Below are 18,502 nucleotides of genomic sequence, written 5' to 3'. Positions count from 1 at the left end.
GAATAAAACTCGGGAAACCAACTTCTTATAGTTACAACAGTTTATTGCGCACCCTTCTGCAGGAGCATGAGACCCAGTTGTCAGAGGGAAGGCATGTAAGTACTGCCACTATCCGACAAGTGGGCCCACTCTCTCTGGTTACAGCCGTATATTTATACATAGTAAGCCCCATGCATTACTGTTGCAAAATGTCATTTGAACTGGTACGCCCACCAAGTCTGTTGGTGAGAAGCTGAGTTACAGATAAGAGAGTCCGCTAGATCAAGGCTTAATTACGGATGAATGTGCTGTCCAGTCCTTATCAGTTATTCCCTTTGCTAGGCCCTGACTTAATTACAGATGGATGTTCATTCCTGTCCTTATTGGTAAGTCCTCCTCCCCTACTCAAATGAAGGTATAATGTACAATGTTATCAAACTCTGTGTCTCTCTGCAAACCGGGGAGAACTGGTATAAGCCGGTTTTAGCTAACTGCTGAAGACAGTTTACTTCAGTTCAAAAATTCCTATTCAGTCCCAATTATTCTCTTAGCCAGAGGTTACATAGATTCAAAATGATTTTTTTATATCCTCAATTCCTCAGCAATAGATTACTCCTGTTATCCATAAATGCTGTCCCAAAATGAGGGGAGAATATTGTAGTGAGATTAATAATAATGTAATTTTCTAGCCTCGACGACTGAGCAGGATTGGATTCCTCTGGAGCTGTGCTTTGGAATCCCACTCTTTGTTTCAGAACTGAACAGAAGAGTTTGTCAGAAAATTGCTGCTCATGGATTGTGTGGGAAGGAGAGGTAATTTTTTTCTCTATTTTATTTCTTTATCTCACATTGAATGACACGGTACAAACAGAAGCAGTTGTGCATGTCCTGGCTCTTAATGGGCTCAGCCCTTTCCTTGCATTATATTTCTGTTTATGGGAGTTTAACTGTGCACATTGACTTCCACATTTCTGACAACTGGTTGAGATTGCATCTCTGAAATATTGCGTGGACTGCAGGCAAAGTCTGTGATGGTGTCCTGTGTCTGTGAAAGGCATCATAGAAATGCAGGACTTGTTTTCCTCCTTGTCACCTCAGCTGCAGGGAGGAGAATCTCATATTTCTTCATTTCCATCAAATGTGGTACAATTCTGTAAGTGCATTATTTCAGGTTCTTTGTTACTTGCATGCACGTGCCCACAAATGCACTCTCACATTTAAGATGTAATATCTACACAGTAATTCTCAAAAGTGTAAAATGCCACTTTTTAGAGACTTGTAGGAAGAGGCATTCTATGCTTGCCTAGATGTAACACTGTTGAACATCCCCCAGGGAGAATAAGAGAATTGTGTTCAGGGAATTCAATACCACGGTCACCCAGGACTTCAGCCTTTGGAAGTGTACCATAGGAAATTAAGGCTTTGGCAACGTCAACATAAATGAAGTACAGGTAGTCCCTGAGTTACGAATGTCCAACTCATGGATAACTTGTACTTAAGAACCAAGGAAGGAGAACACCATCCGACATTTTAAGTCGTTGCCGTTGACACTCTGTTGCGTGTGTAACTTTGTATTTGGCTTAAATTTTTCTTAGCAAGATTCACCCTGACTACCACCACCACCCCCCCCCCCGTTTCGATCGGCTGGTGGCAAAGTGAGATCACTGGGCCGAGCTGGAGAACGGAGATTCCCGAGTTCGATCCAGTGACAGACCGCTCCTGTGCTGGGCAGATGTTGAGCTAGCAACTCGATCTCTAAAAAAAAAACACTGCCACCCCTAGTTTAAATTCCCACGCAGAATAATGTGGAGGATCAAACCAAGCACAGCCCCCACTTGTCCCGTTTAACCTGTCTCAGTGTGGTGGACCTTCGAACCCAGCGGACCTCGGGAGCCAGCGGAGGTCAGGACCCGCCGCCCGCAGTGATTCTGTTCCATTGATGGGAAGCAATTGCGATTGAAAATAAAATGGAAATAATAAAGCGTTTGGAAAGAGGTGAAATGCCATCGGTCATTGGAAAAGCGTTAAGCTACAGTCGGTCAACGATCGGAACAATTTTAAAGGATAATGTGAGAATAATGGAGCATGTGAAAGGCTCTGCCCCGATGAAAGCTACAATTATTATTAAGCAACGCAGTGGTTTTAATTATTGAATTTTTAAGTGTTTTATATGCATAGAAAGGTAAAATATATATTAAGACAAACATTTGACTAACTGACGCTAAATAATACCGGATGTACTTGTTCCTACTTACGTACAAATCCGACTTAAAGACGGACTCGGGCAGAACTCGTTCGTAACCTGGGGACTGTCTGTACTACTTCTCACCATATGTGCTGAATACAATCTTATCATAACGAGCATTCTCTTCAGCCAGCAAAAAATCAAATTCAAGTCAATTTGGCGACATCTCATTGACTATATCATTGGTTAAGCTAAGGATCACTGTGATGTGAATATCACAAGGGCCATGATTGGTAGAAACGATTGCTAAAGATTTCATAAGAAGCAGACCATACCACGATTAAAACTCAAGAGCCTGCTTGACACTGTCATGAAAGAGCACTTTCAGGCCTCGACTGGGGAAAGCCAAGAACAAGGCCAGCACCACTGCATTCATGGAATTTTAGTATATGGATGATAACCATCACAGCACACTCTGAAGACTTCTAATGTATCCTGAATGCCTTTGCTAAGGCATATAGGGTCCTGGGTCTTGTCTTGAATATAGACATAGGTAATATGTCAGCCGTGACCCAACCAGCTGTCCGTAAAAGCTGACGATATCACCCTTGAAAATGTAGACCGCTTTCCCTATCTTGGGCATTCTCTCATCGAAATCAGGTATGAACTCTGATATTAACTAACACCCAAGTAGTGCTGATTGAGTCTGTGCAAGATTACAGAAAAGTCTTTGAAGACTGCGACCTACAGCTGCAAACAAAACCTTTGAGTTGTAGTTCCTGCTTACTGTATGGAACTGAATCATGGACCACCTGTAACGTAGTAGACATCTGAAAGCCCTGGAACAATAACACCAAAGATCCCGCAGAAAGATTTTGAGGATCAGCTGGAAGGGCAGCTGCATTAACAATAAAGAAGGCCAACGTGAAAAGCATCTCCACCACGATAAAACAATACCAACTCTGATGGATAGGTTATGTCATCCGGATGCATTACTCACGTCTCACAAACAGATCCTTTACTTCCAGTTGAAGGAAGGTCAGTGTGCCCCTGGTGGGCAAAAAAAAATGCTTCAAAGTTGACATCAAAATCAGCTTGATGAAATACACCATTACATCTTAAATCTGTTTAAGAGGGAGCTGTGCTACAGGAGAACAAGCTGCAGCTGGGAAAGGAGAAACTGAACAACCAGAAAACCCAGCCACCACTTGCTCTTCCCCACACTGCACTGGAATACTTGGATCCTGGATTGGACCCACCAATAAACCAGTCTGAAGAGAACATCATACTGGACTCGAGTGATCACACTACTATTATTTCTCAAAACTCATGCTTGCATAAAGTTAATCCTATCACATTGGTGGTTTGTCAGGTTATGAACAGAATTATTCAATCGTAATCTAAATGTAAATCACTTATTGGGTGTACTTCAGATTCACTTATTTTACATTTATTTGTCATTCATACATCGAAACACAGTGCCATTTGCATTAACGACCAACATAATGTAACAATGTTCTGGGACAGCAAGTGTCAGCACACGTTCCCACAATGTTCAGCAAAGCAACATAAGCAACAGCAACACATTATAAACACAACAAAATAACAGCAAATAAGCCCCTTTTCTTTCTGTGTCTCTCACTCACTCTCTCACCCACGTATCATGGGGCTTTGAGCTCTGGTTGCACATGGACCCCCAACCCCAGGACTCACTACCGAGAGGGTGGGAATTTCCTGGCCCTTGCTCCTCCTGCTGATGTAGACCTCCAATCCCAGGACTTCCCAACATGTAGGTTTCTCCACTGTCGTCCGTTGAGCCTGTCAACTTTGGTCATTGACCATATGGGTCGCTGTTCTTTATCTCAGTGCCTTCTGACCTGACATTTGTTCACAGGGATCACTGGCTGTCTATCATGGAGTCCAGACTCCAGGTTCTGCCTTTGACTTTTCATTTACTGACCCTTACTTCTAACTCCCCACATCCCTGCCCTTAATTCTCCAACATTGCCCCAAAAGTCATCCCTATGAACTTAAAATAAGAAGTAAGTTTGAGCCACAGCCTTAAAGGACATTGCAGCTTGAAATTCTCTTTACCATTAAACAAAAGACAGAAAACCCAATAACCCTTTCAATCTAGTATGAGCCAATAAATTAAGCTGTGGTGTTGTGCTGAGAGGGTGCATGAGAAGGAGATAGTGAGATACCCCTAATGTTGAAATATTAATCAATACTGGGGTAATGTGCTCAAAGCTTAACCCAAAGTTAAATGTAAATTGTTGTTAAGGGTCAGTTCAAATACTTAGACAGCATTATTGGTTCTAGAATTACAGACCATTAGGCTTCCGGGTGACCCATGCTACTGTTTTACAATGGTTTTAAATGTTATTACTTGGTACTGGCTTACCTTTGGACAAGTTGCTGCAGATAGAGGATTTAGATTATGCAAATCTGACATTCTTGGATGAGTTAAAGCAGTTCAATTTGTAAGGATAGCTCAAACTATCAAAAGTGGGGGGGGGGGGGTGCAGAGTTGCAGCTGTTGCTTATGGAGTACAGGGCTTGGATTAAGTTTACAGTTTATAATATAATTCTGGTATCTATTTGATGTGTTGGCAGAGTTTAAAACCTGTAAAAGCATTTAAAAATTCCCCATTCTAGCTGCCTGCTCCAAATTGTTCATTAATCTTCCATAACAATTTAGACCCTTTGTCCTTATAAACGGAAGTCGGTGCTCTAAGTAGACATATTTGCTCTATTTATCTTGCCTGTGCAGATTCTTAATATACTGTGTTGTCATTGTATCTTGATATGTGACAAAAATAAACCAATAATGATTATCATTTTTCCACAGCCTTCAGAAACTCTTGCATTCCAGTAGGAAATTATCCCTGCAAGTTCTCAGCTTTGTACAGTCATTCCAGGTATAAATTTGGTGCTTGCATTCAAACGTTTACAGAGCTGTTTGATTTTTTTTGTAGCACATGTTATTGGGATATGGAGAAGACTTAGACAGAACTCTATTTCCTTTGAGATATGGTTTCAAATCCAGACTGAAAATCTACTCTTGGGTATAACAATAACAAGTTTTGGATTTGGCAAACTAAGTTCACCCATTGAGACACAAGAGACTGCAAGTGCTGCAGTCTGGAGTAGCAAACGACCTGCTGGAAAAACTCTGCTGATTGAGTAAGAGGGAAAGTATCCTTCCTGTAGGAGTAAAGGAGTTGTTGACATTTGTGCTGATGTAGGATTTTGACCGGTAATGTCAACAGTTCTTTTCATTGCACAGATTTTCCTCTAGCCACTGAGTTTCTCCAGAAGTTTGTTACTCCAAATTACCATTAAACTAGTTCACACTGGAATTAAACTAGTCAATGTTGGATTCATAGCTGGAATGGCTGTGGGGAGATAATGCATAAGTTTTTAGTTGAAATGGGACCCAAAATGTGGAATGGAGTGTGTTGGGAGCTAACAGTGACGCAATTGGCTGGGAGTATGATATTGACCTATTGTCTCAGCATTAACTTCCAGCACCTCAATGCCTATCAAATCAATTGTGCAGACGTTTCAAAATTGCTTTGAAACAAGTCATTTGGCCGAACTTTAAACATTGTACTGTTTGTGCTCTACACTGGCTGTCTCCTCCCACCATTTTGACAATAGTCTTTTCCTCTACATGTTTTTCTCCAGCTCCTTCTTAAAAGTAGGAGTAAGATGTGCATTGCTGGAGTGAGATGTGCATTCCTTCTGCCTCCCCTCTCCCCTCACCCCCACCTCCATGGCAAACAAACTCCTGAACCAAACTCGGTGTAAATTTCACAAAAGGCGCAGATGAGGTAGATAAGGAATCATAGAATATAATGGGTGTACCTGTGGTGTGGTATTTCTGTGAAATGTTCCACATAACTGCTGTTGTTGTGTGTTTAGGAAACTGGTGACTCAGATGGGACAACTTTATTTCCTCAGACATCGTCCATTGATGCGGGAGTTCCTCTTCCAGCCAAGAACCTGATCTTCAGAGATGGTGTTCTATCTGAATGGGTTAGCCGGTCACCCTTACCTGTACATATTGCAAGGTTGAACACGGACCAAACTAATTAAACACATTTCCATAGTTGTACTGTACATCTTAATAAGCAAGTGTCAGACGATAGTGCTGTTTCTTTCAATTCTTCCATACTTGTTTTTTCCTCTCTCCTTCCTTTTTCTCTTCCCAGCTATTCTGTTTATTTTCTCAGTTTCTTTCTACCTTTCAAACTTTCCCTTCTCTTTTCCTCTCTCTGCCTCTTAATCTACCTCAATGTTCCCAGTCTATTGCACTTGTTCTTTCTGCTTCCCCTCTCTTCTATCTCCTTCTCAGTCCCAAGGGCAGCCAAGTTCTAAATGCTGATCCAAATAGATGCGGTTATTTAGCACCTTAATAATGTTTTAAAAGTAAACTATGGCTCTTAATGATTTAATTTTCTTGTACAAAATGGTGGAAATATAATTTCTGATAAAACAACCAGAGTGGTGTTCAAAGGTCAAAGTAAATTTATTATCAAAGTACATATGTCACTATATACAACCCTGAGATTCATTTTCTTGTGGGCATACTCAATAAATCCAATAACCATAATAGAATCAATGAAAGATTGCACCAACTGGGCATACAACCATATGCAAAAGACAACAAACTGAGCAAGTGCAAAAAGTAAGTGGGGGGAAAAGAAATAATAATAATAAAGCAATGAATAACGAGAAGATGAGATGAAAGGTCCTTGAAAGTGAGTCCATGGGTTGTGGGAGCAATTCAGTGATGGGGCAAGTGAAGTTCTCTCATTTGGTTCAAGAACCTAATGTTTGAGGAGTAATAACTTTTCCTGAATTTGGTGGTAGTGAGTCCTGAGGTTCCTGTACCACCTTCTCGATGGTGTCCGTGAGAAGAGGGTATGACTTTGTTGGTGGGAGTCCCTCATGGTGGACGCTGCTTTTCTATGACATCACTCCGTGTAGATGTGCTCAATGGTGTGGAGCACCTTACCTGTAATGGATTTGGCCAAATCCACTATTTTCATAGGAATTTCCATTCAAGGGCATTGGTTTTTCCATACCAGGCTGTGATACAGCCAGTCAGTACACATTCCACCACACATCTGTAGAAGTTTGTCAAAGTTTTAGATGACATACTGCATCTTCGCAAACTTCTAAGGAAATAGCAGCGCTATTGTGGTTCTTCGTAATTGCACATGTGCTGTGCCTAGGATAGGTCCTCTGAAATGATAATACCAATGAATTTAAAGTTGCTGACCCACTCCACCTCTGATCTTCCAAGGAACTCAGCAGGCCAGGCAACATCTATAGAAAAAAGGATAGTTGACGTTTAGGGCCAAAACCCTGCCGAAGGGTTTTGGTTTGATACATCGACTGTACCTTTTTCCATAAATGCTGCCTGGCCTGCTGAGTTCCTCCAGCATGTGTGTGTAGCTTCTTGACATTGAGTAAGAGTTCGTTGTGGCACCACTCAGCCAGATTTTCAACCTCCCTCCTGTATGCTGATTCCTCTCCACCATAGGTTTGGCCTACGACAGTGGTGGTGTGTCATCAGCAAACTTAAATATGGTCTTGGGACTGTGCATTTGTACTGATGGTGATTCTGGAGGAGATGTTGCCGATCTGAGATTGGTGTCTGCAAGTGAAGTTGAGGATCCAGTTGCACAATGAGGTTTTGAGACTTAAGGTCTTGAAGCTTACTCATTCGTTTTGAGGGGAAGATAGCATTGAATGCCAAGCTGTAGTTGATAAAATTCATCCTGGCTGTTCAGATGTTGTAGGGTTGAGTTAGGAGCCAGTGAAATGGCATCTGCTGTGGACCTTTTGTGCTGATAGGCAAAATGGAATGGCTTACTTGGCATTTCCACTTGAAGCTGTTTGGGAAAAATACATACAACCTTTTCTTTCAACTATTGTTTGCAATTGCAAGTTATAGGGGCTAACAGTGATTGTATGGCACAGAGCAGCAGACAATGGTGATCACAATCTCACTTCCACTGATATGGTCAAATAGAGAATCAATTTTCTTGTTTCACTGTGACCCAGTGGACTATCTGGATCAACATTTCATAGACTGGTTGTAGGCCCAGCTGGCTGGGAACCCATTTATATTCCCATTGGCTGTATATGAAATAGTGATATAGAATTTAAGTTGTTTGTCCTCTATACTGCTGGTTGGAAAGTACTTGGTAGCACACCTCAAATCCATAATCCTGCTGAAGACTTCATGCACCAGTTCTAATTTTTTTTTGCTCTCATCCATGACAAAGATTGGTCCCCAGCAATGCCAAGCTACAAAATGTCACTGAAAACCAGAAATTATTTTCTATTTTCAGTAAGTTCAATTAAGAAAGGACGGTAGGTTTGATTTGGTGTGCAGGTTTTGCAACAAGTAGTTTTGTTAATGGATCCTGTACTATAATATTGAAACCAGTATCAAATCCTGTAGTGAAATCAATGGCAAAGTTCCAGTTAAATTGAATATACTTTATAATATTTCTATTTAATGCAAGTCTTCTCTTTTTGGCAGAAACAGTAAATATTGCTTTTTCAACCATCAATTCATGATGCCTTCAACATCAGTACAGTTGAATTATCTATGTATTTCTGACACCAAATGGGGCTATTTGTCCCATTGAGTCTGTGCCAGTTGTAAGTGCCCTTCCTGCTTAATAATTTTTGAGAATTTTTAATATCCACTACTGAAACTGATTGACACTTGTCTTAAATTTAGCAGAAGTTGTTTCATTTTTGAAAGCTAGGAATGGTTTAGGATATAAGGTGACCAATAAAGGTTTGCTTGCATTCCGCAAAATTTGACTTACACAGAAGGGATCCTTTATTTTTTAAACTCCATTGCAAAGCAGTTTATCCATGGTCAGATTCACTTGCTACTGAAAGTTAATTTCATTCTTTTTGAAGGTTCTGATCCAAATCTTTGGAAAATCAATTATCCAAATTGGACAATTCACTGAGTCTCAGTTACAACAAATGGCAACTACACCAGGACATTTGCCTTGGCACTATCTTCCCCACATTTTGGGGACCAACAATGTTGTGCACGAGATTCTGGATGCTGTTGTATTAGTAACAAACCTGTTAGTTCTCATATTCACTTTGTGTTCATGTCTTTTGTAGTTCATCTGCTATTTAAATACTACCAGTCATTGTAATTTCAGAAATAGCCTTGACTTTATTTTTATTTCATTCAGCCTGTGGATGCCCAAGTAATCATCTTAGCAATAAGAGAAATATGAGAAACTATGAAAATGTACATATTAATGTAGACATCAAGTGTGTGTGTGTGTGTGTGTGTGTGTTCATTGACTCTAGTGATCTGTAATGGCAGGCAATGATCATGTAGCTTTCTTACTTTTCTGTAGACCTGTCTTGTTTTGCAAAAGAAAAAGTTAAATTCTGGTTGTACTCCAAGTACTTCAGTTGGAAGTGTTTTGAATGGTGAGGCTGACGATCCACAGTAAAGAAAAGTGCTTTTGGAGGTTGAGGCGCCATGGTAGCATAGTGGTTAGTGCCACGATATTACAGCTCGGCATCTGAGTTCGGAGTTCAATTCTAACATCACCTGTAAAGTGTCTGTATGTTCTCCCCTTGGAAAATGTGGGTTTTCTCCGGTTTCTACCTATGGTCTAAAGAAGTACCAGTTAGTAGGTTAATTGGTCATTGTATCTACTTCCCTCGCAGTGCATTGCATGCAGGAAGTTAAACACCACCTCAAAAATAATCACCCAAGCCAGAAGCTTCTTTAGGGTTTTTAATAAAGAGAACTTTGCGAAACTGCAGAAAATTTAAGATTCAGTACAGAATCATTGCACACCTGAATATACTAATATTATTGATTATTCTCATTATCAGCATTAAGCAAGGTAATACACACTTACAACATTCTATAGCTATTCTATGGACTAGAGCAAACTTGTGGTGCAAAAATAGTTTAATAGCAATGAACGATAAACATAATACTACCTTCAAAGTACATCTACTAAATGTTTAGCAATATTAAGAAAGCTTAAGACTCACAGATATTACTGTTTCAAGGACAAATAAAGAGTGGATGGAGATGGATTCTTCCTACCATGTTTGCTCCAATCCTAATTACCTTATCCCACATGGGAAATTGATGTTTAAAAAAAAGTTAACGAACTGGAAGTGAAGTTCATACATAATGAACTGCATACAAAATGAACAGCACCTCGAGAAGCAGAATATTGTAAATCATCCTATGATTAGTTGGGTTAAATCGAGGGTAACTGAATGGTGCAGCTCGAAGGGTTGGAAAGGCCTGTTCTCAAAATAAATAAATTCTGATATTATCTTGGGAAAATGTAGCTAATAAATGTTAATGAGATTTGATAATCGGCTTAAGTTTCATGTCTGCTAATGCTCCACAAATCTCAACTGATAAGTAACTTTCATGGTACAAGTTATGCCTGGTTCCACTTCTCATTGCTTTCAGATCTTTACAGTCACTTAAGCACTGACCAAGAGTGAATCCATTAGTTCAGATAAAAAGGTCTTCAAACCAAATTGCCTTTTTTCTGGAATTCATTTCATTTGTTGACACAGAATTTATTTCAAAATCATTAATCCTTGAATCAGGTTTGCATCAGAGTCAGATTTACTATCTCTGACATCATTGATGTGAAGTTTGGTGTTCTGAATGGTGAGGGGCTTTTGTGATGGGTGCCACCCCCTTGAAGCATCTTGAAGATGCCCTTGATGTTAGAACAATTAGGAAATGTTAAAATCTGCATTAGTTCCATTCATATTTTGAATCCTTTCTCCTTCAAACTCTCAGGAATCTATATTGGGGGTGTTGGGTGATGGGAATTGCAAATGTTTATCTGATAGTATCTCCTTGGACCTTGCTCAGAAGAACTTTATGTTAATGAGAAGGTTTCTCAAATTCTCATAAAATGAACGCTACATATTTCCTTAATTCTGGCACTGGAAATTACAGCTGTGAGCTGAGGCTGAGGTCTCCTATGATGTTTATAGGTACAGTATTCCATAAGGCCTGCTGCAAACTTTCCGCAATAGTTGTTAGGACCTTTCGGCACTAGCTCTTCCATTTTTTTTCATAGTAACAAGTCGAGGTTAATTATCCCCTGAAATTTGTTCTGACATCCGTTTGGATCAAGTGCTTCTTAACATCACTTTTTGGAAAATCTGTCTTTTAATATAAGACTATGTCCCAAGGCTATAAAATATGAAATAAACCTTTTATTTTCCTTTTAATGTACTGCAAACTTAGATGAAATCTTACTGTGTTTTAAAAATTCTAAGCAATGCTACAGTTGTTTGTGTAATCAGTCCTTGTAATTTATAAACCATAATCAAATTGTGTTTATTTTCACTTGTTTTTAATTGTAGTTTTCAGTTTAAATTTGAACATCTATTATATGCTACATAATAGTCACTTAACACATGCCAGGGAGATGAGGATAATACAGATGCAGCTTCAATAATGAATGGGGGTGGCAGTGAGAATAAAGATATAGCATAGTGACGAGTTAGAAAGTTGGCACTACAGAAATAATTGGGAATAGCAAGACTTAAATTCACAGTTGATAACTCAGATTGTTTGACTGCGAAAAAATGGAATTAGGCAGTCCAGTTCCTCATTTATTTTATTCCCATCTAATTTACTGGTGAATTGGCTGCCCAAGTACTGATATCAAGCATTACTTGGTTATCAACGTAATGCTCAGTCAGGCAGAACCCTGGATTGTATGGAGATGAGGATTGATTCCAGTCCTGTGTGAGTGAAGCTTTAAACTGAAGCTTATCTAGACATCTGCATTACTGAGCCAATAATGTAACTGCTTGACAGCTGTGAAAGAGTGTGATCATTTATATATCACAGGTCAATTGGACACAATGAGCAGGGAAGAGGATAGGATTTGAGCAAGCAAAAGCACATTAGCTTGCAATCATAAATACACAAGATTCTGCAGGTCAGGCAGCTTCTATGGAGAGAAGTGGTTAGTGTTTCATATGAAGACCAATAGAACCAGTGCTGTTATTTAGCAGGAATAAGTAAATGAGAATATTAGCATTCATTGGGATGCAGCATCTCAAAGGAAGTTAAGTATAATTTTGACCTACATTCAATGTGCAGTAAGAGTTTGCAATAATTGTGTTCTGCACCTTTTACACAGCAAAAAAAAAGTGTGCACTTTGAGGACCTTTTCCAATTTACAGTGAAATCCAGTGCCACCACATGGAACTGGAAGTAACTTCATTTTAATTATATTTCTGCCTATTTAAGGAGCAGTTTTCAAAATGAGCCAAGTGTGTCTTTGTTCAGCACAGACTGTGATGGAATATATAATATGAGAGTATAAATCTGAATCACTCAAGTATATAGCTGTATATTTATATTTCTGAATAAGAAGATTTTAAGTCCTACTCCAGAGACTTGAAGACAAAGTCCTTGGATAACATTCCATTGCTGTACTGAGGGACTGCTACAGTGTTGGTGAAAGCATGGCCCTGACTGTCCTCTATGGTAGGTATAAAAGAGCAAAGGATTTTTCCTGTTTACCTGGACTGCACACTGTGGGATCTTGCTGTGTACAAATATTGACTATAAAGGACAGCCATAGGTATGCTTCAAAAATACTTTATTGGTTGTAGAGGTCTTTGGAACATCCTGAATTAGAGGCAACATGGGCTACTAGAAACCAGTTCTTTCCCTGTCTTTGCCAATCTTTTCATAGCTTTGCCTGTGGCCCTTTTAATACAAAGCCTTCCTCTGGCTAATCTTTTTTTGTCATTGTTCTGACTACTATAACACTACTTGGCATAAAGTTTGAGGACTTAAATATGGGCCAACAGTGAGTCATTTTGTCTTTGAGAATCGGAGGCTAGAAAACAAGGACTTACACATGTAGAGGAGAAGGCCAGATTTGTAGGGAAGAGTGAGTTACTAATAATCCAGCTTGACATATTCTGCTAAAAGTTTAGCTTGTGATCATGGCAAGTCTGTTCATTGTATTCATTTGAGTACACTGTCATTCACAGGAATGAATAATGCCTAAACTTTCCTCCAGTTGCTTAGAAATTTTGGGATGAAATGTAATGCAAAGGTGTACTTTTCTTTGCTACTTCATTGCACTAGCTCAATCAGATGAACTAGAAATAAATTGATGTCTTTTAATAAATTAGTAGTTATTCCATTTCAACAAATGACTGAGGCAATGAGGTTATGTGTATATGGATTTCAGCAAGGCGTTTGATAAGGTACCTCATGCAAGGCTTATTGAGAAAGTAAGGAGGCATGGGATCCAAAGTGACCTTGCTTGGTGGATCCAGAATTGGTTTAACCACAGAAGGCAAAGAGTGGTTGTAGACAGGGCATACATATTCTGCATGGAGTTTGGTGACCAGTGGTGTGCCTCAGGGATCTGTTCTAGGACACCTTCTCTTTGTGATTTTTATAAATGAACTTGATGAGGAAGTTAGTAAATTTGGGTTGGGGGTGTTTTGAATAGTGTTGAGGGCTGTCAGAGGTTGCAGCAGGACATTGAAGTGGCAGATGAAGTTCAACCCAGATAAGTATGAGGTGGTTCAATTTGGTAGTTTAAATATGATAGCAGAATATAGTATTAATGGTAAGACTCTTGGCAGTGTGGAGGATCAGAGGGATATTGGGCAATGAATCCATAGGACACACAACACTGCTATGCAGCTTGATTGGTTAAGAAGGCATACAGTGTATTGGCCTTCATCAATTGTGGGATTGAGTTCAAGAACCAAGAGGTAATGTTGCAGCTATATAGGACCTTGGTGAGACCCCATTTGGAGTACTGTGCTCAGTTCTGGTTACCTCACTACAGGAAGGATGTGGAACCTATAGAAAGGGTGCAGAGGAGATTTACTAAGATGTTGCCTAGAATGGGTTAGTGAACTTGGCCTTTTCTCCTTGGAGTGGTGGAGGATGAGAGGTGATCTGATAGAGGTGTATAAGATGATAAGAGGCATTGATTGTGTGGATAGTCAGAGGTTTTTTCCCAGGGCTGTAATGGCTAGCACGAGAGGACACAGTTTTAAGGTGCTTGGAAGTAGGTACAGAAGAGATGTCAAGGGTAAGATTTTTATGTAGAGAGTGGTGAGTGTGTGGAATGGCTGCCGGCGACAGTGGTGGAGGCGGATACAATAGGGTCTTTTAAGAGACTGTTGGATAGGTAGATGGAGCTTAGAAAAATAGAGAGCTATGAGTAACCCTAGGTAATTTCTAAAGTAAGTACATGTTCGGCACAGCATTGTGCTATAGGTGTTCTATGTTTCTGTTATTTTCCCTCACCCCCCATTTCAACATTTGTAGCTGAAAGCGGGAGTTTAAAACGTTTGGGCAGAGTGATTTACTACTAATACGGAAACATTCTTACTGTGATAAAGATAAACTGCTAATATTTCAGATACAAGGCACACATTGATTTGCTGAGCAATATAGCATGGGTACAGGCCCTTTGGCTCAACCAGTCCATAATCTTAAATGCTTTTATCAGGTTACCCTTCAATCTCCCATGTTCCAAGGAATAAAGACCTAGCCTAACAAAGCTGTCTATATAACTCAGGCCCTCTATTGCTAGCAACAGCCCAATAAATCTCAGCACTCTTCTTAGCTTAACTTCGTCTTTCCTGTAAGAGGATGACCAGAACTGTATACTGTACCCCAAGTGCAGTCTCACTAACAACTTGTACAACTGCAACATAATATCCCAATTCCTATAGTCAGTGCCCTGGTTAATGAAGATCAGTGTGTTTAATGCCTTTTTCATTTCTCTACTACCTGTGAAGCCATCTTCAATGAACTATGCACTTCTACTCTCAAGTTGATCTGTTCTCTTACATTCCCTAGTGCCCTATTGTTCATTGTTTAAGTCCTACACTGGTTTGACTTTAGAAAGTAGATTACTTCACTCTTACCTGCAGTGAAATCTGTTTGCCAATCCACAACCCACTTACCTAACTGACCAAGATCCCTCTACAATCCCTGATAAACTTATTCACTATTGACAACAACTCCTAATCTTGTGTCAGCCACAAACTTACTGACCAGGCCTTCTCATAAAAGTCATTTATATAAATAACAACAAGGGCATCAACACCAACCATTATTTGCATTGAATGCAGTTGCTTGTGTTACTGAATAAATATAATCTAGAGTAATTCTTATTTCTTGGTCATACCGTATTTACCAAACATCCTAATTTTGCAATGTAACCTTATAGTTGGCACTTGCAGTTTTCAGTTTCTTTCCTTTTGGTGACACAACCATTGCCTCTTGATCAGGTGCTGAAATATGTTGATTATCAAGATGACTATGTTGAAGGTAAGGTCCCATATAGGTGAACTCACCTTGGTGAAGCATCAACAGATGTATTCAAGTGCTTAAAAAAACACATAACGGAGCTCAGTGCAATTGCTTTACAGTGCTGGCAATCACTGTTCAGGGTTCAATTCCCACCGCTGGTTGTAAGGAGTTTGTATGTTCTCCCCATGTCTGCATGGATTTCCTCTGGGTGCTCCAGTATCCTCCCACATTCCTGAAACACAAAATGATGTATTTCACTGTGTGTTTTGATAAACCTGTGACAAATAAAGCTAATCTTCAACCAGATTGCAACTCTGCAGTCTTCCACTGTTATTCATTGATGTTGGAGGACAATTGAGCAGCTTAACAGGAGGAAGAGGATGCTTCAATACCATCACATTGGTGGGGCCAAGTAAGTGAGCGTTGAAGATGGAGCTGAATCATTATTCATTGTGATTTGCCATGTGGGTGATTCATCTCAGCTTCCTTCTGCTATCTTTGTAAAAGTCTGTATACAGCCATTTGGATTTACTCCAATGTGATTTTAAAAAAACCTGAAGACCACTGGATACAGCCAAGGTTATGGGGTTAGGCTAATGCCCAGATGTAGTACAGAAGACCTACTCCAGTTAGATGGCTGGCTGAGATGTTCTTGTATAAAAACAGCACTGGCATCTAAACAATAGGTCATGATTTTATAGAAGTGTATGAAATCATAAGGGCCATAGACATAATGAGTGCACAGTCTTTATCTCAGGGATGAATTAAGAATGAATTGGCTAAGAAAAGGGAGATTTAATAGAACCTCAGGGGCATCTTCTGATACCTCGAAGGTGCTTGGGATATGGAATGAATGGTTGGAGGAGGTGCTTTAGACTGGTACAATAACAGAAAGGCATTTAGATAGGTACAATGAAAAGTCAAAGTAAATTTATTATTGATGAACATGTATGTCACCTGACATATTTTTCTGGGCATTCACAGTAAATACAAAGACACAATAGAATCATTGAAAAACTGCACACAAGATGAACAAGCAACCAATGTGCAAAAGGCCACAAGCAGCAAATACAAAAAGAAACAAAAGCAAAGCAATAAATATTGAGAACATGGTATGAGTTCGTGAACGTGAGTCCATAGGTTGTGGGAATTGTGTAGTATTGGGGTGCACAGTTATCATTATCTATGAACCATCAGGGATAACTTCAAGAGCCTGATGATGAGGAGTAATAACTTTATGAACATCACAATAAATGCTGGAGGAACTCAGCAGGCCAGGCACCATCTATGGAAAAAAAAAGGTACAGTGGACGTTTTGGGCCAAAACCCTTCAGCAGGAATGTGTGTTGCTTAGATTTCCAGCATTTGAAGATTTTCTCATGTTTGTAACTTCCTGAAAACTCATGTTTTGAGTCTCAAGACTCCTGTGCCTCCTTCCTGATGGCTGCAGCCAGAAGAGAACATGGCCTAGAAGGGGGTCCTTGATGATGGATGCTGCTTTCCTGTGACAATGCTCTGTGTGGATGCTAGTAATGCTGGAGTCAAGAAATGTAAAGCTTTATATTGTAGGTGCATTTTATGGAAGAAGATTGTTTCTGTTTCACTGTTCACAGTTGTTTTGTTGCTTATTGTGGTCTGTGTTCTACTGAGCATCAGAATGTGTGCTGACACTTCTAAATGTAGAGGTCCCCAGACCCTTTGGGTCTGTTGGTGCCACAAATGACACATTTCACTGTACGTTTTGACACACAGGTGATACATTTGAATCTTGATATGCCATCAAAAAGAAGACACTCCAGTGGTTCGAATGACATTCCACATCAAGGACGATTGTGTGACTCACTCCAGCCCCCAGACCATGTCTGTAGGAGTTCCTCAGGGCAAAATCCTGGGCCCAAAATTCTATAGCTGCTTCATCGATGACCGGCTTTCCATCACCAGGTTCAAAGTGGGTATGTTCACAGGCATTACTGTTAATTCATTCTGACTCTACCAGCAGCAAGACCCAGACCCAGACAGCACTCGAGCGGATGTGGCAGGTAACATTAGTGCCACAAAGGAGACAAGTAATGAATATCTGCAGCAGATGTGTGGATCCCACCACTCAGTCCCTTATCATCCTTATTACTGGAGGATCACCATTGATCAGAAACACAGCTAGACCAGCCAGACAAATACTGTAAATGAGAGACACTGGTGACCCAGGTGACATCCCAAGGACTTCGAGGTCAGGAGGGTGACTGAATATTCTGTACTTACTTCAATGACAGCAAATCTAAAGCTATTCGAACTCCTCAACACCATCTGCTTGATTGTTACCTCATCCACGCGCAGTCTTAACCACCTATAAAATACATTGCAATTACTCACTTAAACTTCACCTTCCAAATTAATGACTACCACAACAAACACCAAGCACAAAAGGGGGTTTTCTTCCCAAATGTACCTCATACTCACTTGGAAATTTGTCCTTGATTCCTCATCGTCACTGTGGAAGCATCTTCACCAGAATGCACCCTCAATAGGTGTAGCAATAAATCCTGGTCTTGCTAATTAGTTTATTATTGTTACATATACCAAGATGCAGTAAAAAGCTTTCATTGTCGTGTCATCTGTACATATATTGAGGTAGTACAAAAGGGGAGAAAATGAATAGCTGAATACACTGTTGTACCACCAGCTCAAAGATAGCTTCTATTCTGCTGTTGTAAGACGGTTCCCTAGTATAATATGGACTCTTGACCTCTCAATATTCCTTATCATGCCCTGCATCTTCTTGTCTGCCTGCACAACGTTTTAACTGTAAATACCAAGAAATTCAGCAGATTCTGGATATCCAAAGCAACGTACACAAAATGCTGGAGGAACTCAGCAGGTCAGGCAGCATCCATGGAAAAGAACAAGCAGTGGATGTTTCGGGCTGAGACCCTACTTAAGGACTGGAAGGGAAGGGGGGTGATGCCAGA

General features: G+C 40.0%; 1 protein-coding gene across 3 annotated transcripts in view; it reads left to right on the top strand.

Annotated features, from left to right (window-relative positions):
- Positions 1 to 11,560, top strand: part of fam91a1 (family with sequence similarity 91 member A1) — a 98,706-nt gene extending 87,146 nt beyond the window's left edge. For 2 of the 3 annotated variants that reach the window (XM_059972891.1, XM_059972880.1), the window contains exons 22-24: positions 669 to 792; positions 5,016 to 5,085; positions 6,092 to 11,560. In XM_059972891.1, the coding sequence (XP_059828874.1) occupies positions 669 to 792; positions 5,016 to 5,085; positions 6,092 to 6,265 (368 nt within the window). In that variant the 3' untranslated portion in view covers positions 6,266 to 11,560. The remainder of the gene's footprint in view (positions 1 to 668; positions 793 to 5,015; positions 5,086 to 6,091) is intronic. The other variant, XM_059972886.1, reaches the window with a different exon arrangement.
- Positions 11,561 to 18,502: the final 6,942 nt, after the last annotated feature.

This window comes from Hypanus sabinus, chromosome 1 (genome assembly GCF_030144855.1).
Source record: "Hypanus sabinus isolate sHypSab1 chromosome 1, sHypSab1.hap1, whole genome shotgun sequence".
Lineage (NCBI taxonomy): Eukaryota > Metazoa > Chordata > Chondrichthyes > Myliobatiformes > Dasyatidae > Hypanus > Hypanus sabinus.
Note: the sequence above shows the minus strand (reverse complement) of the source record. Positions and strands in the feature narration are given on the sequence as shown.